The 23883-nt window shown below is 40.7% G+C and overlaps 1 protein-coding gene across 2 annotated transcripts in view; it reads right to left on the minus strand.

The window, feature by feature from the left end:
* Positions 1–693: 693 nt before the first annotated feature.
* The window catches only part of CDK18 (cyclin dependent kinase 18), an 86660-nt gene continuing 63470 nt past the window's right edge, over positions 694–23883 (minus strand). For both annotated transcript variants that reach the window (XM_087959671.1, XM_087959670.1), the window contains 14 exons: positions 15854–15993; positions 15375–15500; positions 14027–14083; positions 13065–13179; positions 12691–12785; positions 11878–11940; positions 11503–11626; positions 10555–10675; positions 9995–10092; positions 9047–9152; positions 8404–8446; positions 4949–5039; positions 3860–3937; positions 694–2587 (listed from right to left, as the gene is read on the minus strand). In XM_087959671.1, coding sequence (XP_087815797.1) covers positions 2553–2587; positions 3860–3937; positions 4949–5039; positions 8404–8446; positions 9047–9152; positions 9995–10092; positions 10555–10675; positions 11503–11626; positions 11878–11940; positions 12691–12785; positions 13065–13179; positions 14027–14083; positions 15375–15500; positions 15854–15993 — 1292 coding nt within the window. In that variant the 3' untranslated portion in view covers positions 694–2552. The remainder of the gene's footprint in view (positions 2588–3859; positions 3938–4948; positions 5040–8403; positions 8447–9046; positions 9153–9994; positions 10093–10554; positions 10676–11502; positions 11627–11877; positions 11941–12690; positions 12786–13064; positions 13180–14026; positions 14084–15374; positions 15501–15853; positions 15994–23883) is intronic.

Consider the following 23883-nt stretch of genomic DNA (forward strand, 5'->3'; position numbering starts at 1 on the left):
GTCTTCTGGAATCTGCTACCTAAGTGGATTCCTCCTTACTTTTTACTCCAAAATGAAGAAACAACAATCAAAAACAGAACAACAAATTTTGAACGATTACTGCACAAATGGCAAATGGCCACTCAATTAAATATTTTCATTGAACAGCTGTTAAAACTGAAGCATTGAAGAATAGTTTTCTAGAGCAGAGATAGGCAATTATATGATGGACAATTTTGAGAGCATGTAGCAACAAAATATCCATCATGTCAGTATAGAAATCACAAACAGTAGATTTATCAAAAGGTAATTTTAATTTGACACCACTTTCTGACCCCTCCATCATTCCTTGTTTCCACTTTGGATTCTTCTGAGCTGATAGGCACAAGTTCAAATAAAGCATTGTGCTGCAGGCATTGAGAGCTGCTATTTTCTAAATATGCTTGTGGGGCCCTGAGGCTAATATTCATTTTGCCTGTATGCCCATTTCTAACTGAACTCAGTTTTAATTAAAATATTATAAAAGGCAAAGATAAGGAACTTGTGGGGGAGCGGGTATCGGGGGAGAAGTCTTGCTCACAATGGTATTATTAGGAACCAGGTTAACCACCTCTTTTCATTAGGCTATGCAGAAGAAGTACTATAATCTTGAGTCGCATCACACAGATACCTGAATCACACAGACACCTGAACTGATTACACAATCTGCCAATCTTTGGGTGCTTTGAAGCAAGGCTTTTATTGTGCAATTGCCCTGGCTCATTCATGACATTTTAAGAGGAGGAATATATCTAGAATATGTTGTATTCCACTTGGAAACACTTGGTGTTTGTTTACAATTTCTTTCACCTTTTTTCTATTAGGAAAAAAAAAGAAGAAAGGTTTTGGTAATGCTAGCTACTCTCAGTATCGAAGCACTCTGATTTCCTCATAAAAATGTCTTTAGTTATGTTTTTATTGAACATTCACTTTGCATCTTCACTTATAATTTAGGGTTTTTGCATGTATTTGATCCAAAAATTAATGTCCTTGTTTCACATCCTTTCCCACCATTTGTTACAACTTTTGTTTTAACATATAACATTCATTAAGAAAGTGGAACAGTTGCATAACATCTTTTGAGTGGTAGGAGGAATTGGTTTCAAGCTTTTTCATTCCACTACTACCATCTCTCTAGTGAGTTGACTGATCTCAGGAATAAAAATAGATCAGCAGCCCTTGCTTTCCATAGATTTAAGGGGATTTATCTGAAGTGCCGCACATACTTACTAGGGAATAGGCTTGCTAGCATAATAATATTGAGAAAAACATAAATGCACATAGGAGTGTAGAATTTTTTGTTTGTGCCAGGATCACCAAGGATGTGGCAAGTTTACCGAGGATGCTTTGTGACTTTAAAGCATGTTTCTGTAGTGGCAGGGACAAACAATAAAGAATAGTTGTATCTTCATACATGATTCAGTACAGGAATGATTCAGTACAGGAATCAGTACAGTACTGACATGATTCAGTACAGGAATACAGAAGTATAAAGGGCCAAAAAAAAAAAAAAAAAAAAGAATCAAAGTTTTTTTCAGTTTTACAGTCAACCAAGTTAAAGATTCAAGTACTGTCTACTTTTTTATGACTTGATTTCAGCCTTTGTATATCTATGTGTTTCTGATAAATATGGTAAGTTAAAAAGAGATTCTTAAAAAATAGGAGGTATATATTTAATAAAGCCTATATCAGCTTCTTCCAAACTGGTACTCCTTACCTGTGCTGAAATACAAGTTTCATATGTACCTAGCTTCTGGAAATTGTGGGAATTATAATTCAATGTATCTAGAGAGCAGGACTGATTTAAATCATGGTCTGCAAGTTGAAATCTTGTTTGAGAAAACTTAAACTTAGTATATGCTTTGATATGCCTAAGTACTAAGGGCCTAAGAAAATCTATCAAAACACCTTCCTTTCTTACTCCATCCTTTCTCCTTAATTTTTTTACCTTTTAGAATTGAGAACATTTCTTAAAAAAATAGAGCAAAGGTAACTCAAAGAAAGCAGGCTTTTAAATTGTTATTGTAGTTGCCCTTGTTAAACCTTCATATTTCTTTTTTCAGTTTAAAGGCAGAGGGAGAGGGATTTGCATGAGAACCAGTGCTTTCCACTGTTACTTCATACTCATCATATCTGAAAGACATCATAGAAATCTAATGGAATGCAAAATGTTGGTTATGATAAGACATTGAAGAAGCAACGCTGATGTTGATTCCACGACTGGATTGCTTCCATCTAAAACAGCAGCCTCACTGTTTCAGAGGCCACTCACCATCTGATGCAGATTCTTGCCCAGGTGGTATATTCCAACAGCTGTACGAAGAATGGGAGCTGGCTGAGGCTTTACAATGTCTCTCTTTTCCTTTCTCATTCGAGAAAGAGGCGAGATTTTGAGAAATAGCTGATTGCAAGGCAGCTCTTGTACAGTAGATGCCACCCCTTATTTTTCTCAGATGGACTATCTGGGATCCAGCGGTCTGCTCTCTTCTCAGTGCTTCCATCTTCTCAGTGATTGGAAGAATGAACAAAGAGGCTTAAAATATGCTTTGCCTCCTATTCTTTCCTCGAGCTGTAGAAGTAGGGAAGGAGAAAAATTAGAGGATATAAGAACCTTGGACCAAAATCTGTGGCTTGGAAGATGAGATAAAAAAGGAGATTTCATCACAATTCCTTCCTCTACTTTATATATGTAGGAGGAATGGAAATTAATATTATATATATGGTATAATGGTACATATATATAAATATATATATTTGTTTTCTGAGGTTTTCACGGGTATTTGTATGTGGATCTTTGGTTATTTGGGTTTTATCCCAAGTAAAATTGGAAGTATCTAGGCGACGTTTCGATGAAGTCTCAATCATCATCTTCAGGCTTGTGTCTTTGGCTTTGTGCTTCTCGGAGTAATGTGAGCTTGCAGCTGCTTCTTCCTTTTAACTGCTAGTAAAGTGTGACTTGATTGGGTGTATATGGCTGTGAAAGTCTGACTCACAGACGAACACAATACAGAAGCCTGATGATGGCAGATGAGTTTTTCAGCCGAAACGTTGCTACAACTTTAAAAGCACAACTATAATGACGGGGGAAAATACCTGAACAAAGCTGAATACCATACATGTAAGTACCAGCAAAACTTAAGAATATATATATATATATATATATATATATATATATATATATATATATATATATATATATATATATAATATATATATATATTATATATATATATATATATAATATATAATATATAATATATAATATATATTACTATAGTATAAAGGACTTATGATGGATATGATTAAAAAAATACTACTCGTTTGTTTTGTGTCCCCGAAAAGTATGTGTGAAGAATGTTTAGTTCCTGTCTCTGGCCCCCTCAAAATAGGCAAGGCCTCTGGCAAAATATTGCCAAATCTTACCTTCCAGTTTGATTTACCTTGTCATGGCAGCTGTATCTGCTGAAAATTAAACTACAGCAACATTTGGAGGGTTAGAAATCTCTCCCTTCTACATACACCACCTTCTGGGATTCCTTATATTCATTTACCTGGGTTTTATGTGGTATCATGTACTATGACGATCTCTCCTGTGAAGGATCAATCATGATATACAACTAGCAAGGCATATACTTGGGAAACACACACTCTATTATTTTTTAGAACAGTACAGGCCATCATCTCTATGTTATGAGATCTGATCTTTAGAACATATTTCGATAGCTGATTGCTATGAACCAGTGCTTTCCACTGTTCCAATCTATATCAGAAAAATGTAGAAAACAAAAGATTTCTGTAGGGCCTTCAGTCAAACTGCTTTCCAGAAGAAGTTGGTACCTACCAACATGCTGGAAACTTGAGCCTCGGCAGCCAGGGTCCTTTTGAAGTTGAATTTCCTTCAAAGAGAAGATGGAGGTAGCTAGAGGAGAGAAGGAAATGGAAACAGAAGTCATGGATTGGATCTCTCAGAGGTCACTTGCCATTCTGATTCATTCTGTGTATACGACCCAATTGATTACAGTGGATGGATGCCTACAAGTAAGTACACCTATAGAAGATCAATTGGATTAGTGGTATTGGTATTCACTGGATGTTATTTATGTTACCAAAGTTCTGGTAGTAGCTTTTCTTCCCACATCTTCTTCTCTTTTCAAAAATGGCATTTCTTGGATTTTATTTCTTCCGCTTCTGCCTTTTTAAATATTTTACATATTTATTTTGCGTACTTGGCTTTGTGAGACTAAAATGCAGATGTATTCAGAGTGACAGCGAAAAGCATAACACCTACAAACAATAAAATGCAGCCATCAACTGTGCTGCACAACAAACCATATCTTAGTTCTTGTTAGGGAACTACAGGTCGTCCTTGATTTACAGTCACAACTGAACTCAACATTTGTGTTGTTAAGTGAGACATTTGTTAAGTGAGTTTTGGCCTATTTTACAACCCTTCTTGCCACATGTGTTAAGTGAATCACTGCAGTTGATAAGTTCATAACCTGGTTGTTAAGTGAATCTGGCTTCTGCATTGACTTTGCATGTGAGAAAGACTTTGTGAGAAGGTCACAAAAGAGGATTACATGGTCCTGGGACACAGCAACGGCCACAAATATGAACCAGTTGCAAAACATCTCAGTTTTGATCACATGATCATGGGGATGCTACAAAGGTCGTAACTGTGAAAAATGGTCATAAGTTGCTTTTTTCAATGCTGTTGTAACTTTGGACAGTCACTAAATGAACTGTTGTAAGTCAAGGACGACCTGTATGATACTTCTAAAACTTTACTGTGATTAATTGCTTGAAGTACAAGGTGTTTTGAAAGAATCAGAGAAAGGGCTTAAATCTGATACAAAACAATTGGCTTCATTCATACTTTGGAACTATTATGAAGTCATCTTATGTCACAATGTTCCCATTGTATGCTTACTCTCAGGAAGGAGGTGGACTTGTTCATCTAGGATCATAAAGTAGGGATGTCGTAGAGCTGATTCAGCAGAGATACGCTGTTTGGCTTCATACTTGAGGGAAAAAGAGACTTGAGTCCATATTTTTACAGTGATTTTATACATTGTTCCCAGATGCTGATTCATTGTGTGGCTGCAGAGTTTTTAAATAATTGACTGATCTGAGGATATTACTCTGCAGAAGAATCATAAATGATTGGTTGAACAGCATGATGGGAGATGGAAACTATTACTAGAAAACATAAAATGAAGAGTTATTTTGCTAACAATACTATTTTCCTAATGTCCTTTGGAGTTCAGTAGAGATGTTGTACAAGTTGGACCATTTGTTTTAAGTCTGTCAAATCTATGACCCCCCCAAATTCTTCTGCAAAATTGCATCCTGTCTGGTTTCTTCAGTCTGCAGTCACACAAAACAATTGTACCTTAGAAAATGTATGTTTTTATTTTAGTTTTGGCTCAGTACAGGGAAGTCAAGCAATTACTGCAGAGTCAAACAACATTGCCTACAAAAGCCAGAACAGGACAAAAGAATCTTGGCAGCAGAAACAGAACAAAGCAACACAATAATCAACAAATCTGAGACTTGGTAACATCATAGATCAGACTTAGAATGGAGGAACATTTATGCCTGTTCACTGGAATGATTAGACATGTTATGTTCCTTTGCGGGAATCTTTACTGGTTTACTATTAAAGTAAACCAGCTATTTTTGTTTTTCTGAAGCTTCCAATCGTATCATTTCAGTTTCTTGTTTCCTGGCCAATTACAGTGGCATTATTGGTTCTGATTGGAGCTCCAAACTGTATTCCTCAATTCCACTGGGATTATTAAGCTGATTTCATCTCCAATATCTGTAAAAGAGGGCTAGTTGACTAAGATCCAGAAGTGCTGTTGAGTGCAAACTTGAAACTTGATGGTTAAAGTAGCACCATTCTGGATAAACCTCATTCTACCCCCTCTTTGCAACAGCATTTAGAAATAGCAATTATTTTGATCTGAACTTGCCAGTCATGTCATTTTTGCCTATGCTATATCTGCCTGAAAGCTGGGGTAAAACTACTATATCCACATGGCAAGGCTGACAAATGAATTATGTTCCCAATGGCCTCAGCCCCAATATCAGTGGCCTGTTCTGAGTTGCATACTGTGGTACTTGTGTATTTGAGAGTCACAATTGTGAATGATTGATTGATTCAGAGTAGTTTTTGGCCTTTGGTCTACCACTAAATATACCACTGTCAAGCTGAAACAGATGTATGTTCCACATGAGAATCAAAATAACATTTGAGCACTAGGGAATGCTATCCTAGCTTGGTTTCAAATGACCATTGTAGTCGTAGTAGTACGGCTACTTGTGGCATGTAGAGTTGCCTTTGGAGATGATCCAGAATCTACAGCTGGTATGAAATGCAAAGGTTTTTGATGGGACAACCCTGTCAGGCCAGAATAATGCTTCTTTTGAAGTTGCCACATTAGCTGTCAGCTGGCTTTCAGGTGCTATTCAATGCGCTGATCAATACCTTGAAGACCCTCACGATGCAGCATTGGGATAAATCAGGCAATGCCTTATCACATGGATGTCAAACGCTGCATCATATTGCCATCACGTGACCTTTTGGGACATTTTTCCCCCTTCGAAAGCTGGGGTGGGCGTGGCCTAGCCATGAGGCATCCAGCCCAACACCCCTGCGAATCAAATCTGCTCATCTATCTGCCCACAGAGAGTGTGTTTTAGGTTTCTCCCTTGTAAATTTTAAAGGGCATGAACCAGGTGCCAGGCCTTCTCAGTGGTGGTCTTCCTTCTTGGAATATCATCCCTCCCATCCCTACTTTTATTTCATATATTTTTTCCTTTTTCCTTTTTTTTGTATCCCACACAAGCTATATTAAATTGGGATGGGCTATAAATATTGTCATAAATATTTATAAGTGGGAACTAGCCGTTTTCCTCTTCTAACACTTTTAGGTGCAACCTGAAACCTGCATAAGATCCAGAAACCAATCAAATTCAACTGGGAACAGCTTTCTACGATTCAGTTTAAGACTGCCTAAATTCAGAGTTTGGGGTTTAGCATCCTCTGGTTCTTTCTCAACCTCTTCTCCCTTTCTACCACATGCATTCCCATACTCCCACATACACTCTGATTAATATTTAGCCTGAGAGAATTTAGCAACCGATGTTTATAAAATATTTTCCTTAATTGCTCAACATGGCTTCCTTTGCATAAATAATGAAAAACAAAGATCTCAATATGGAATCATTACCATTCCCAGTGCATTTTAAGTGGCTGTTTTTGTCTTCTTCAATGTGAAGCAAGAACATTTAGAAACAGTGATTTGGAGAAGATTTGTTCAAATGTCAGGAAGAAGGAAAGGCTGAGAATGCAGCATGATGGTGCAGCTTTGTGAAATTACTCAGGAAAATCAAGAGAAATGCTTAGAATTCACCAGAAAAAGCAAGCAAATAAACTTCTTAGAAGATTGCTAACCTTACTTAGGATTTGGAATATCACTGTAATATCATATTTACTTTGAAATAAGACTATAAGAATAGCTGACTTCATTCAGTGTAAAAAGACAGTTCTCTTCATCCCATAACAAAGGAGTGGAGGGAGCCAGCATGCTGCTGGGTCCAGGCAAGGAAAGGGACACAGGGCTTCCCCCAACCCAACCAAGGGTCAATTCAGTGACCAATCAGGATTACAGATGTGACCACAAGACATGGACTACATTTCCAATGATGCCTTAACTACATTTCCCAGGATGCATTCCCTTAAGGGGACAGCTCCCAATTCCTAACTAACTATCCCACTTCCCAATTAACTATAAACTGCCTGGACAGCACAAAAATAATATTGAGAAAAAGGTTGTTTGGTGGCCACAAAAGGTCAAAATGAGGAGAGGCCAGCACTACCCATACTATTTTCAGCATCCATTTATAGAACTTCAGCACTAACAATCTTAGCTTCTTTCACTTATAGCAGGGGTGTCAAACTGGATTTCATTAGGGCCACATAAGGGTTGTGTTTGACCTGGGGGTGGGTGGACGTGGTCAGGTGGACATGGCCAGCTTGACGTCACTCATGTTGTGGGGGGGGGGGCTGTGGTGGCCCGAGCTCAGTTTTCACTGGCAGAGACACCGTGGGCCAGTCCTTTGCTGTTTCCAGGGCGGTCCCATGGGCCAGATCTAAGCACTCCACAGGCTTTGAGTTTGACACTCCTGACTTCTAGAATAAAAACTGTCAACTAGAAAAATCAAGGGGAGTAGTAGGAATAATGGTCTGGGAAGATTTCTTGGACACACAGTCGCTCCATGAATCCCCAGGGTGGAAACCAATGATACTGAATCCCTTCAGCATGTGGGAACTAGGCTGTGACATTTCTGATATCTGGATAAGCAGGTAAGATCACCTACCAGGAGGAGACTTGTCAAAAGGTCAATACCTTCTGTGTCTAGCCTGCAAGAGAAGAAAGCATTGTTGTATTTGGGAAACTCTTCAAGCAGCAGGACCAATACCTGAACACATGACTCTAGCTCTGGTTAAAAGGGCCAGCTTCAAAGAAAAGTGGCTCAGATCAACTTCCCCAAAGTTTGAATTCTGGTGATGGTGGAAATAATAATCCAATATGCCTGGAGGATAGCAGACTGCAGAAGCTAATTAAAAAAAAAAAATCACTTGGCAATTTGAGTTCCTTCTTAGGTAGAGACAACACAGTGCAGTAAAAAAGCCTAGCTTTTACCTTTGCAGTTTGAACTTCTCAAAGCACTACTGCCATCTAGTGGCAGCCCCTGAAAAGAAAGCCTCTCATTTCCTCAATCTCGGTGCAAATAAGAACCATGCATGTTGCATTGGGACAGAGAAAAATCATCTGTGTTCACTGAGGGCAGTGCAGACAATCAAACAACTTTTCCAGGAGTTCTTTATACCACCATTTATTCTCTGTATCTATTTCTTTAGTTATTTCTAAGAGGACTGCTGAAATTTTGTTCCTTGCAATACTTGCAACCAACAGCTATGATCCATAATAAATTGGTCTCTTCTTGATTTTGCCTCTACCTGGGTGCATGATTTATCAAAGGTTGGGCTCGATATTGTGTGAACTGGTAAGTTTTGAACTCCTCATTGGATGTGATGCCTGGCCAAGATTCTTCTGTAGGAGTTCCTGCAAGTTAATAAAAAATGGATTGGATTAACACTTTTTCTAGATCCACCTGCAGCATGACATGAGGTGGCATATATCTATCTATCATGGGATTTAGATTTCTGAACATTTCAAATAATAAAACCAAAATTAAGAAATTCTTTTGTAGGGTAGGGCAACATAGAAATTTAAGGATAGCGGTAGACCGGTGTTATTTGACCTTGGCACTTGAAGATGTGCTGGGAAATTCTAGGAGTTGAAGTCCACATACCTTCAGGTAACCAAGGTTGAAAAATACTGCATTAGATTGGCAAAACTAACGATGTTCTACATTGGCATAGGTTGATAATAAGTAATGGTTAACATTTAATAGTAATGATTATAAGTATGGATTTGCCATGTCTACCATCCTAAGATCCTTTCAGTAAGAAATACCACACAATGAGCCTGACAAATTGTGCTCCCCTGAATTTACCCATCATTTTGCTATGGCACCTGCTTTCTTTGGGAAGAAGAAAAGAACTCCTTCCCGGTAATTCCTGCAGTCCATGTTTTCTTATTCCAAATACCTGCATTTTTTAATCTCTGTTTTATTTCTCTGGCAATAATTGCTTATGTAATAATATTATATAATAATATTCATGACTTTTGAAAACACAAAGCATGCATATGAAGTTAATTACACAAGTGTACCTCTTTTGATACAATAAAATCTGAAGGCGTCATTTGGGTTGTCTTGCTATTATAGCACTGTTTCCTGAGCAGAGTTCCATGTACTTTCCCTGCTAATTTACATATTGTCATTTAAGAAATCTATTGCATTATTTTCTGCCCAACACAGAAACAGAACGAAGAAGACTCACCCAACATTCTGAATATTAAATTAAGTTCTTCTTTCACAGTGGATCCTGGGAACATTGGACGTCCTGTGACCATTTCATAGTGTATGCAACCCACGCCCCTAAAAGGAGAAGGTCTTGTGAAGTTGAATGGAGCAATGTGCTTTCTCCTAAGTTGCCTTGTCTCATTAATACCTCTCATTAATTCAGTCTCTGAAGAAGATGCTGAATCCTGAAGGACTCCAGAAGATCAGGCAAAAAGGATTATTTTTTTCATACTAAATTGCTAACCAGACAAGAGAGGTTTCAAGGAGCATGAAGGAATGAGCCACAAAAATCTAATTTTTTTCCATCTTCTGTAACATCCCTCCCCTGTGAGTTTGATTCTGCTAAGTGAGTACTTGTAAACTGCAGTGCCACCTTATTTAGAAGTTGGTCTTTAACATTATAAAGCCTAAGTCATCAGCATGCTGTGGAATTTGGAAAAAGTATGTATTGGGGGCAGCCAAACTATAATTTCTTAATTTTAAAAGGAACTGCATGAAGAACAATCATTTTCACCCTTGTACAGACATTAGGCTTACCACATGTCTATGGGAGTGGAATATTCAGTAGATCCTAGTAGGACATCAGGAGGTCGGTACCATAATGTGACCACTTCATTGGAATATGTCTTTGTTGGGACAGACTTGGCTCTGGCTAGACCTGAGGATAAAACAATTCCCTGTGAGATTCAGCTGCAGTTATTAATCGAGATTTAGATTAAACCCATATATGCTTTACAAAAACAAACCTGTTTTTACAAAAAAGAGTCCTATGTAACTCAATACTTAAAAGCAGGGGTCCCCAAAATTGGCAACTTTAAGACTTGTGGACTTCAACTATGCTGGCTGGAGAATTCTGGGAGTTGAAGTCCACAAGTCTTAAAGTTGCCAAGTTTGGAGACCTCTGCTTAAAACAGTGGTGGACATAACAGTTATGTATGAGCTATTTGAACTGATTGTTTCACTTAGAGAACTATGTTCATTAAATTCAATGGAGCTTGTTCTCAGTGACAGAACAACTACAAGATGCTTCTGAAAAAAAGGTTCTTATAATCTCATAACTTGAATAAAAGTCCAGTTTATTTGTAAATAATATACAGGAAAATATTAGAGAAAAAAGGGGGAAAGTTTCTTGAGATGTGTGACCCTAATATTAAAAGCACCCATCGAAACTCTTCTGAAGGCCAACAGATTAATCCCCCCCTCAAAAAACCTTAGGGAATCCATGGGGAACCTGCTAGATGGTAGTTTGACATTAAGTGATTTTTATTTCTCACGTTCTTTGCATTTCTGTGCTTTTATTTTGATTTATGTTCAGTATTTTAAGATTGTCTGGTTATTTTAATTGTTGCTGTGTTTGTACACTGCTCAGAGTCACATTATGTGAGATGGGTGGCCATATTAATTTGCTAAATAAATAAATAAATAATAAATAAATAAATACCATTACTCTGAAAGCCAAGGAGAAGGTCTCACTCACTAACTTACCAAAGTCAGCAAGTTTTAGTTCTCCTTTTCCATTAATAAGCAGATTCTGTGGCTTGAGATCTCGGTGTAGGATCTTATGCTGATGGCAGTAGGACAAACCACGAAGCAGCTGGAACATGAAAATCTTGAAGCAAGAGAAGATCAGAGAAGAAACAATTGGTAACATTCGCAGTTTGTTTTTCCGAAATACAGATTTCTCAACCAGATGGCTTCCAGATATGCTAATGACCAAGTGTTGTAAATTATGCATATAGTAATCCAATATATTTCCAGGATACCAAATAGAGAAGGGAAGCACAATTCTCTCATAAGTTTATTTTCCAAGAGAAGCCTTTGAAAAGGCCAATCTTTCTATCCATCGATCTGTCTACTCACCTTCACATTGTACATGCTCATCAGATTCCCACAGTTATCCAGGTACTGTTTCAGGTCACTATCCTGCAAAGATAAGCATGTCCTGAGGGCATAACTTGCTATGAGGAATGAGATGTCCACAATTTCTTCAGTATTAGAAAATGCAAATCAAATTATGTTTTCCAGGACTTCAGAAGAACAAGATATATTTGCAACTAAGTATTACCTCCAACAAAACATAGATGTTAGTAAGGCTTATTATATAACTCTGAACAATGCAACCTTTTCAGAGATTTGTTGATATTGTAAAATGAATATGCAGGTATAACTGTAACAGGAGATAAAAAGCAGTTCTTCTAGCAAACACACCCAATCCAGATGCTATTTAAATGTTTCCTGATAAACACATCTGTTTCAGAAAATTCAAATTTTCCCAACTCTTAAGCCACATTTTTGCTACTGCTAAGAAAATGCCATTTCTTTCTGTTTTCTCCAGCAGTTGCAATTATACCATTTGCAATTACTATTTAGGGCAACTCTGTTCACCTTTTCTGGAAGGCTTGGCAAATGCAATAGGACTGAGTACATACTATGGCTGAGTAAACAAAACTGCTATCTGTGCTACCTGGAGCACAATTAAACAATATCTGGGAACAATAAATGAACATTCTTCAGAGAACATTTTCTAACGGATGCTACTGATTAGCTAAGAGTTAAAAGAAAACCAAGAACCTTAGCACTGCTCAGCACATTACTGATGTATTCCAGGCAAGCTACCATGCCAGTTGCCTTAGCCAGCTATACCTTCCCTTAGAAAGAGATCTGTAAACTTACCAGATATTCAAAAACAAGAGTGAGGGAGCATTTTGTGTGAATGATATCGTGGAGAGTCACAATGTTGGCATGCTTTAGATTCTTCAGTAAGGAAACTGTAAGACAAACCATAGCCGTATCAATCACACAACACATCATCTGAAGGTGTTGGAGCTATGAGTTGGAATCACAGCTCATCCATACAGATTGGTTGGACTACCAGTTACACAATTCCCAGGAAACTTAAAGACAGATTATGGGACATGTAATCTAAGACACCAGGAAGAACCATGTTAGGGAAAACTGACAACATATGAATTTGTAGGAATAGATCTAGAAAAATAATTGCTATATGCTGCTAACAGGGGTCTGGAAACCCCAAGTCTACATCTTACCTTCCCGTATAGCTGTGCAAGGTGCCCCTTCTTCATGCTCTAACCTGATCTCCTTCAGCGCCACAAGATTCTTGGTGAGTTTGCTGCGTCCTTTAAATACAGTAGCATAAGTGCCCTGTGAAGAAAGCAGCAACAAAAGTAAGTACCACAAAATGCAATAGATTTTACATCTCTCTCTCTCTCTCTTTTTCATTCTGGGCCTCCTGAATTTAAGGAATTAACTCCTTAAACTTTTTAAAATTTGCATTAAAAATAAATCTCCACTGACACCATCTGTCAAACAAATTCCACAGAGAGGCTGGATCTAATTTATTATTGTTAGATTTTTTTTCACACATTATTTTTTTTTATCAATTCAAAGTGGCAAACATATCTAATACCACTCCTTCCTTATCCTAATTTCCCACAACAAAAACCCTGTGTGGTAGGTTGGGCTGAACCTAGATCTCACAGTCTCTTAGTTTCTAGACCAGACCACACCAATTTTGCCATTTTTTTCTTCCTGTCCATTCTAATATGGAAAGTGCATTTAATTTGGGAAGCACACTCTGAATAGACATGATGAGTGGCAGGGGTCAAAATCTTAGTGTCATTTGGTGACAAGCATGGCATATGAACTGCAACTTGGACTATAAAAGGAATAAGTGCCAAAAGGCATGAATTAACTAATGAAATAAAAGGAAAAATATGTTATATGAAACTATAAAGGAATGGATGTAATAAACTATAATGAAGATAGTCTGATATGCTCCAAGGCACGCAATGGTAATTATTTTTTTTATGCAGATAAATCCTATAGTATTTAAATTCAGTTCAGAATTAGAGAGATATTAAACACTTAAACTCCTATATGTCAAATATGAGTTTCCCAAATCAGGTTGCAAAAGTATTATCACAAAAATACAACAGGAACTTGCAAAGACGGATGGATGGGACCGATCGTTCTTTGAGATTATTCTTACCTCCCCCAACTTTTCCAGTTTAACATAAGTTTCCATCTTGCCAAACCCAATGTCTGACTACCATAAAAAAGGAGAGAAGTATCAGTACAAAATGCAATATTAAGAAACTCACAACACAGGTCAACACAGGTCTATTAAGAAGTCTAGCCCATTGGATTGATTTCCAGGAGAAGCTTACCAATAACCATTCTGTAAAAATATATTGCTTAAAATGAATTATCTGGGAAATAAATGAAGACAGGTCCTTGAACTTGCAGCTCAGCATCTGTTACCACGCAGAGAGTCACCAGCCAATTGCTGGTAAGAACCAGCCGTTTGACTTTCAAGAATCTGGAGATCTCTTGCTTCTTTCCCACTGTGGAGCTTAAAAACAAGACTGCTCACATTCTTGTCTTTGCTTGGGGTATTTTGCAGCAAGCAATATTTCTCATATTTACTTCTCAAATGGCCTGTTACTTTGGTCAGCACATGCATCAATTAAAAGTGAGGATTGCCTGGGGGATTCTCTCCTTTGCTTATGAAATATAAGCATATTGATCCAAGGGTCAAGATAACCAGACTAATTCACCAAATAGTCCCCTGACCTCTTGTGTGACACAAGAAGATTTTGGTCTCTCACAAACTCTATTCCCATGGAATATTATAATGCTTGAAAAACTAACATTAATCTACTGTGTTTAGGTTGAATTTTATTCAGCAAATATGGCATATGTTTCCAAAACAATATATAGCACTAATGAAGATGACAGATTCATGGATCAATCCTTCTAGGCTGGTAAGAGGTTTTCTGTGTGGAAGTATTAAAGATGCTTGGTTCATATTTCTCATTTTAATATATTTATTATTCAACAGCAGGTGGTGGTAAAGACACATTTTTTAAATAACAACAACAATAACAAGATTTGAAGAAGCATTTCATTCTCAGTTCACTAAAGAAGTATTATTAGCTAGATTAGAACTGGAATTTTTCATCCCTTGGTGAAATTGATACTCTATTTTAGGCAGTTCTTGTTTAGCAACCGCAATTCAGGTTTCCTTGGCTTTACAGATGTCCAAAGATCGTAAATTCAAGGACTGATTGCAAAGTTACTTTTTCATCACTGTCATTACTGTGAATGGTAGTTAAACGAGTCAATTGCTCAATGAAAAACTACTAAAATCATTACGCTACTTTACTGTGAAAACATTTAAATATTTTCTTTTAAGATGAAACTGTAAGAATTGAGAGAAACTCTAAGGAAATCTCTAGCCAATGTTTGCAACTGATGACGTACCATCTGATGACATTACAACCGAAACACAAAACTCTGGGCCAAACGGTGGAACCTCTAGAGTTCTGGAGACTCACCAGAGATGCCCGCCGTGACATTCTGCTGAGAGGCTTAGAAATCTCTGGATTTTCCATTTCTAGTTTTTGGAGGAATTCTGGGGGTAGGCGAATATCCATGGGCAGAGAGAGACGCTTGCTGACATCCTGGGAAGAAAAATAACACATTACACTTGACAAGATCTTCCAAACTGGATAGTGGGATCCAACTACAAAATGATACAATATAGTTTTTATAAATGCCAGGTTAAATCTAGCATTACCTGTTGTGGGAGCAGCTTCTAGACCATATGCACAATTATTATATAACAAAACACACCACATGTTAAGAGAAAACTAGATAGGCCACTGATATTTGAGGTTGCTTCCTTTCGGTGTCAAGCTTTCAAATTTATCTTGCTATGTTTAAAGGGAGGAGGAGGAGGAGGAGGCATCTCCAAGAACTCCATCAGCATCATTTCTGCCACTGGGCAAAGCTTGTCTAATAGTTTGCACGTTACCTCCATAGAAAAGCGGCGCTGGTTGCCATTTCGGTAATGTAGAGAAGTCGGGGACCGGCCTTCCAAAGGTGAGGCAGAACTGGGCTGCATTCGGATATCCCTATTCAGGTGAGCCAGATGTAAATGTCCTTGTGCCATATCTGATCAGAAAGGAAAAATAAATAGCAATTTAGTAGGTGACCATAGAGACTGGCAATGCCAGGGACAGTGTGTGGCTGAGATAAACAAAGCAACTTAGAGCAACTGTAAAAATTTAAATCAGCAGGTATTTAGAGGGGGTGTTGGACTACCAGATATCAGAGATCCCACGTGAAACACAATAAAATTGTCCATCTAAGGTCCATGATGGACAGACACAGAATCCTGGCCTTTTCTCTAGGACAGGGGTGGGCAAACTTTTTGGCTCGGGGGCCGCATTGACTTTTAAAATTTGACAGACGGGCCGGGTCAGCACAAGATTTTTTGGGAATCGCCCCCCCTTCCCCCCTCTTCTCCTCCTTCCCCTCCCCGGAGGCCCCTGAGTCAGGAGTTGCTACCGCCAGCGCGGCTCGGCGTGGCTCCAGTCCCGCGTTGCCTCGGGAAGGGAAAGGCAAAAAGGAAGAGCCGCGGCGGTGCTTTGCAACAGGAGGCTCAGGCTCAGCGGCTCCTGGTTTTGCCTTTTCCTTCCCAAGGCAACGCGGGACTGGAGCCGCGCAGAGCTGCGCCGGCGGTAGCAACTCCTGACAGCCCCAGCCGGACACCTGAGCGGAGCCCGGGCGGAACTGCCTGTTGCTGCTGCCGGAGCACCGCCGGGTCGCCTCCTCCAAGCAGCCCGCCCGCCCGCCGGGCTTCCCCTCTGCCGCCCGGCTCAGGGCCAGGCGCGAGCACCCGCGAGGAAAAAGGAAGCCGCAAGTTGCTGGGAAGTTGCTCGGGTTTCCGGGGCTTCCAGGCTTAAACTTTGCACAGGCAAAGTTCGCAGGCGGGAGCGTCTTCCAGCGGGCGGGCGGGCTGCTTGGAGGAGGCGACCCGGCAGCGCTCTGGGTTTCCCCTCCGCCATGCAGCTCAGGGCCAGGCGCGAGCGCCTGCGAGGAAAAAGGAAGCCGAAAGTTGCTGGGAAGTTGCTCGGGTGCTGGGAGCAGGCTTTTAAAGTGCCGCCCGAGCAAAGTTTAAGCAGCCCGCCCGCCCGCTGGACGGAACCCTTCCCGCTCCTCGGCGGGAAGACGCTCCAGCCTGCAAACTTTGCCTTTGCAAAGTTTAAGCCTGGAAGCCCCGGAAAAAAAAGGGGGATCGGCGGGGACTCACCTTCGGAGAGGTCGCACTCGAAGGTGATTTCGAACTCCCAGCCGAGGCCTTTGCAAAGTTCTTTTCTTTCCTACCCCGAGAGCGCTCTGCACTGTTTTGCAGCTTTGGGGGCCACGTGGCACAGGGCAATACGCAACGCCCAGTGATTTTTTTCAGGGGCGGGCCGGATTGGACAGACCAACGGGCCGGATGTGGCCCGCGGGCCGTAGTTTGCCCACCCCTGCTCTAGGAGAAGATGGAAATGGCCACCTGTAACTTAATGTAGCACTTTCCAATACCTGAGACACCCATCCCATATTCAAACTCCTCAATTCTAACAGAGGACCCGAGCCAAATAGGATCATTGTCATGTAAGTAGTTAGAATGTAGGGGATTAAATTAAATATTAGCAGCTTGTCATAAAATAACCCCCTTTTCAGACTTCTGCTGCTTTAAGAGTTATAGAGACTTGAATGACTATTTCCTTATATCTGTTAGAGGTTCAAAGATTTTTTTTCAAATAGTTTTTCAAGTGTATGCCCTGGTTCCATATCTACCTCTTCACTTGATAGCTGCTTATGCTCTTGAAAAAAAAAGAGCGTCTCTAAGAAACATAAGTGATCTCTTGAGAAAGTAGTTCTGAAGTGTTGTTGAGCCACAAATGGAAAATGAGATCTGAAAGAAAGGAGCCTTCCATGTGTAACTACTTCTCCATGGTTCACAATTTGATGGCTGTTGTTAGAAGAAGGGAGACCCAGAGGGGAGTTCAGCAAAACTCTTCACCATTTTACTGAAGGGCTCCATTAAATACATTTTTCAGAATTTGCAAAGGCATTTCTATGAAAAACATGCGACTAAAAGAACATTTCATAACTATAACTCTCCTAGCAGAGCTGTACTGCATGCTTATTTCAAGCCCTTCTACAAGGTGATATCAGATTCTTTTACAGGGGATAGAAATGATAGATGCAGGTATACACAGGGTCTACTAAAGCATCTCTGAGAGATGTTTATCCAGCTTCTAAAGAATTAAGTATATTCTTCCTGGTTTCTAGCCTGAATTTACTTCCTTTTAGTTTAAAGTTAAACTAAAGGCCTCCAAATTTGGCAACTGTAAGATTTGTGGTCATGGCTGTCTGGGGAATTCTGGAAGTCTACAAGTAGTAAAGTTTCCAAGTTTGGACACACCTGGTTTAAACCATTGATTCTGGTTCTGCTCTCTTGCACAATACAGAATATAGCCACTCCCTCTTCAATGTGACAAGCCTTGAGATATTAAAAGACTGCAATCACAACTCCGATCAGCCATCTCTTCTGTGCATTAAATGTATTCTCATCTTTTAACTTTTCCTCATACATTTCTCCTTATTATTAAAATGAACAAAAACCAAAAACACCCACATTTTTGTAGATACTTTTAAAGAAAGATTTCAGACACAGGTTAAAATTTTAATCAAATAAGCTGCCCAGATCTTATGCAGCTGGGTGGCCATTAAATTGAGTGAATGAATGGATGCCAACCTAGCAGACAAACAGTTCTTTAGTCTAATCCAGCACAGTGCTTTTTATACTTTTATGCTTTGTGTGAAACATTTTTACTTAATCCAGTGTATAATTTGATTCTACCTTAATAATTTTAGTGCAGGTGAAAAAGTATTTTAGAACAAATGTAAACACTGATTAAAACAACGGGAGATTGAAAAGTACCAGTAGAGTGAACTGAACCAAAGGAGGGCTGGTGAAGGTCTCAGCTGTGTAAAATATACATCTGTAACTCTTGTTTTTTCACAAAGATGGAAGAACAGCATGGTGGCCTATACTTTGTGCTTGTTTCTTTGTTAGAATTACTTCTTGCACTTTCCTTCAAGTTTTAAAGGGTTTACAAGGGATCTTCCTTCATTTTATTTCCATGAAAGCAGCACTATGAGGTAGGCTGGGTGGAGAGACCAAGGTCACTCAGGGACTTTTCATGGTTCCCTGGATGAGGGCAGACTGGAACCTGTGTCTCCTAAGTTCTAGGCCAATACCTTAACATTACATCATATACACTCACTGCACTGCTCTTCCACTTCTGCCCAAAGGATGTGACTTTGTCAGAACTCTAGTAAGAAGCAGAAAAGGTTAAGATAAAAAAGTAAAACAGCCACTTAATGATAATTACAGGTAGGCCTTGGATAGCAACCACTTGTTTAACAATTATCTGAAGTTGTGATGGAGTGAAATAAATGGTACTTATGCTGATCGTTGCAGCACATTTTCAGTCATGAGATTGTGATCCAGGCGCTTGGCAATTGGCTCAAACTTATAACAGTTGTAGCATCCTATAATTATGTGGTCTCCATTTGTGACCCTCCCTGCCGGCTTCCTACAAGTAAAATCAACCTTGTTTCAGATGACGAGATCCTAGGGATCTCATACTCCACAGTCTGTGTTTGCTTTGTAGCACCTCATTCCCAGCCCACAAGCACTTTTTGAACACCGCAGCAACATCCCCAGGTCCCACACAGCACCTCTTCACTTCACTCCATGGTACTCACCAACCCTCTGGCCTGCTTGTGATCCACCTGTGATTTGCAACTTCCAGCCAGATTCCCCATTGATTTTGCTTGAGGGATAATAACAGAAAGGGCGTTGGCACTTACCTGATAGGCCCGTTCTCTTTGAGCTGTGAAGAGCATCCAGTAGTGGGAGGTGCTGCAGTCTCTGTATGTCTAGGCTGGGCTTAATTTCTGGAACGCTCCTCCTCCTCCACGGGACTCCTCCCCAGCGTTCCCCAGTTTTGGTGAAGACGAGAGAATAAACACCACTCGCCCTGAACACCTTAACAATTCGTTGGCCAAAACGGGACCCCACCAGACAGAAAAAAGGGGTGGGGCTGGATGCTCTTCACAGCTCAAAGAGAACGGGCGTATCAGATAAGTACCAATGCCCTTACTCCTATGAGTTGTTCAGAGCATCCAGTAGTGGGACATACCAAAACTTGGCCTGTCCTATGGGAGGGAATCCGTCTGGCTTGGAATCCTCTCCTGGTCCCTGTGAACCCATTGCAGGACTCTTCTGCCAAAGGAGGCCTCAGCGGATGCAAACACATCTATTTTATAATGCCTAATGAAGGGCAATGGAAAGGCCCAGGTTGCGGCTCGACAAATTTCAGTTATTGGTGCCTGCGTGGCCCATGCTGCCGATGTTGCTGCACTCCTTGTTGAATGAGCTGTTATGCCCCTGGGCACCTGTAGTGATTGAGTCTGATACGTTTTCGCTATCGCAGCCCGTAGCCAATGGCCTATTGTGGAAGAAGAGACCTTGCATCCCTGAGTGTTTGGCTGAAATGACACAAATAAAGCTTCCGTTTTCCTGAAAGTCGCTGTGCGGTGAATATATATTCACAATGCTCGCCTCACATCAAGCCGTTGCCATTGTAGTTCCAACCTTTGAGATGGCCTGGGACAAAAGTTAGGAAGTATCAGCTCTTGTGCCCTGTGAAACGCCAAATTAATTTTGGGTATAAATGTAGGATCAGGACGAAGGACCACCCAGTCAGAATGGAAGACACAAAGGTCTTTTCTGATTGACAAAGCTGCCAGTTCCGAAATACGACAAGCAGAAGTGATCGCTACAAGGAAAACTACCTTATACGTCAGAAATTGGAGACTTGACGAAGGTAGAATTTTCTTTTTGTTTCGGGTTTCAATGAGTAGCGGATCAAGGGAAGGGCCAAACAGTCTGTCTCCCACAATAGGAGATGAAGCCAGCTTGCATTTGTGCTTAAAGTCCACTTGCCAATGTTTTAACCATAGTAAGCATCGCACTGTGACATGTGAAGAAATGGCCCTGGCTGAAAACTTGACAGCATGATAAGTTGCGTCAGCTGAGAATTCAGCGGCTGCTATAAGTTTAGCAATATCTTGGTGCGCTCTAATGTTGGAATTAGGGACATGTTCCCGTAAGAGGCGGAGCTATTTGAGAGAAGAACAGGTAAAGAAGGAGGCGGCCATGGCTCTCTGATGGCCCTGCGTAGGGCTAGCTCGGTCCATTTTTTCTGTGGCTTTAATGCCTCCAGCGCTTCACTGGGAATGGAGGAGGACACTAATCCCACTATAGGTTTGTCTACCTCGGGAGTATTCAACAATTTTGAGAAATCAGGGGCCAAATTGAAATATTTCCTGTCATATCCAGTGGGGGCCGGGTACGCCACTGCAGACGCCCACTGTTTCTGTACCAGGTCCGAAAACATGTGAAGAACTGGGATCACATCTGCCCTGACTACTGGTTGATTGAAAATTAGATCTTCCGGTCCCTCTTCTGAAGGAGTTGGAGTGGTAGAAGGGGTCGACTTGTTCAGGCACGCAATGTTTTTTGCCTTAAACAAGAGAGATCTGAAAAGCTGTGGGCAGAATAATCCTGTAAATACAGGTTGATCGGGAACAAGACCCTCATCCTCAGACATCCCCCTTTCTAAGGGGTCTGCTTCTGACAGGTGCTCGCTGTCATGTATTGATCCCGATTCAATCTATAGTGTTGCTCTGACCTGGTCAATGACCTCAGCGATTGGGAATCATAATCAGTGGTTACAGGATGTTCCCTGGTCAGAACTGTGGGTTGAAGACCTGCTGCAATTCCCTGGTGGATTGCCAGCTCCATCCAGGCCTTCATCCTCTCTGGAACCTCCTCTGGAAAAGTGTCGTCCTGTCGAAGACCAGCAGCCATTGGAGTGAATGTAGCTTCAGGAGCCCTTCATGTGGTCGGTGTTCCAGGTAACTGGGCCTGTTGGCTTTGGGGAGCCAAGCTGCGCCTGGATGAGAGGGAGAGATCTAGGGGAGGAGGAGGGTGGGAAGAGGTAGATGGACCTGGACTGGAGGAGGGAAAGTCCTGTGAGACCCTGTGCGCCTCCCGTGTGCACTTATCTATCTGCTTTCCTAATGCTTTATGGCGCCTGTTGGCATCCCTTTCTGAAGCTTTAGAATTCCCTTTAGCCAGCTTGGGTTTGTGCTGAGATTTGGCTTTGACCTTCAAGGATGAGGTCTGAGAGCTGCTACCGCCTGCCATTTCGATTGAAGGAATTACAGTATGCTTGTTATTTAATGCAATACTGTGAAGGCGGTTGGCACGCCCAGGGACCTGATCTGAGAACAGACCGGTTGCCCTGATGATGTTTTTTATCCCCCCCCTTTTCTCTCTCTCTTTTTTTAATACTTATCTATAATGAGTCGTATCTCAGTAATAATATTTTATTGATATTAAAATATTATACTGAATAATAATAATAATTATTATTAATCACTAATATATATAGCTATATGTATATGAATATCAATTAAATAGCACGAGGCTAAAATGCTGAAAAACCAAACAGCCAAATTGAGAATGCCTAAAGGCCCAAGTTGATAAAGGTAGAGGCCTTCAACAGCTTCCCTGCACAGGCGGACACAGGCCTAGGTGCTTGCTGTTGTGCCGCTGGGTTGATTGGGCTGTGAGGGTTAAGCCAACAATTTAAATGTAGGAATAGCCTCGAATGTAGTAAAAACAAGATGAGGGTATAATGATCCCAAGTGTTCCTAAAGAGAAACCTCTGCTTGGGAAAGAAAGTACCTCACACAGCACAAAATGAAATACAGTCAGCGTGGCCACGAGGTTTTTGTAAGAAAAAATGGCCTCCGGCTGTTAACCTTTTGGCGCGCTCCCCAGCAGCAAACTCCTGCCGGGTGAAGGAGTAGCCTCCAAAGGCTCTTCCTATAAGGCTAAACGGCGGGGGAAGGGTGGAAGGAACTAAGCGTTTAAATCTTCCACCCCCAGGCAGCGTTCAGAGAGGGGAAGGAAAGCGACGACTGTTGTGAGCAAAGAGCTCACGCCGCTGTTCAGATGAAAGAAACTGCGGCTATCTGTTGGAATGGCAGAGGTAGAAAGAGCGGTTGTGGGGAGGGGGTGCAGAGCAGCGCCGAAGCCTCCCTCCGCTTTGGGGCACAAAACAGCGCTTCCCTGTAATGCGAGCGATCTGCAACTGCCTGATGTTAAAGAGCCAACGTCGAGAGTTCGTAATGTGATTAGGAGGCTAAAGAATCCTAAAGACAAGCTGATCAATTTTCAAACCTGCTAGTAAAGAAACGAATTTTCCTGCTTCGGCCAAGGAAGAATCACAAGCACTGCCTATCCCTCACGAGGCTGAGCCAAAACTGATGAATGCTGGGGAGGAGTCCTGTGGAGGAGGAGGAGCGTTCCAGAAATTAAGCCCAGCCTAGACGTGCAGAGACTGAAGAACCTTCCACTACTGGATGCTCTGAATAGCTCATAGGAGAAAGTTGCAAGATACAGTCACATGTCGACCCAAGATTTTTGTCCAACTGGGACAGTGGTCATGTGATGTCACATTTTATAACTGCATTACTTAGTGATGGAAATTCCAGTCCCTGTCACCATGATTAAGTGAGGACTACCTGTATCGGGCAAACTCCTGAAACAGTAAATAAATGCAGAATGGAAATGCTGCAATCAGCATGAACTGGGATGGATGCTCATGATGTCGTGAAGCAGGAAGGCCATTGATTTATATTCTATAAAATAAATATTTGGCTCAGCTAAGCAGAAATGAGCTCAAGAGCTGAAATGAATTCTTGTGGGAAAATCCTATTTGTTTCATGTTGTGAAAAAGCATCATAGCAATAGTTCCTAAAGAAAAAAAAAAGATTTTTCTGGAATACATATTTGCATTAAAATAGTCCCAAGAAATGTCATAAGTGACAAAAATCTGCACTACTTGTACTAGTTTTCCAAAT

This window comes from Notechis scutatus, chromosome 3, assembly GCF_049901735.1.
Source record: "Notechis scutatus isolate UNSWTSFEM ecotype Mainland chromosome 3, rNotScu1.2, whole genome shotgun sequence".
In the NCBI taxonomy this organism is placed as follows: Eukaryota; Metazoa; Chordata; class Lepidosauria; order Squamata; family Elapidae; genus Notechis; species Notechis scutatus.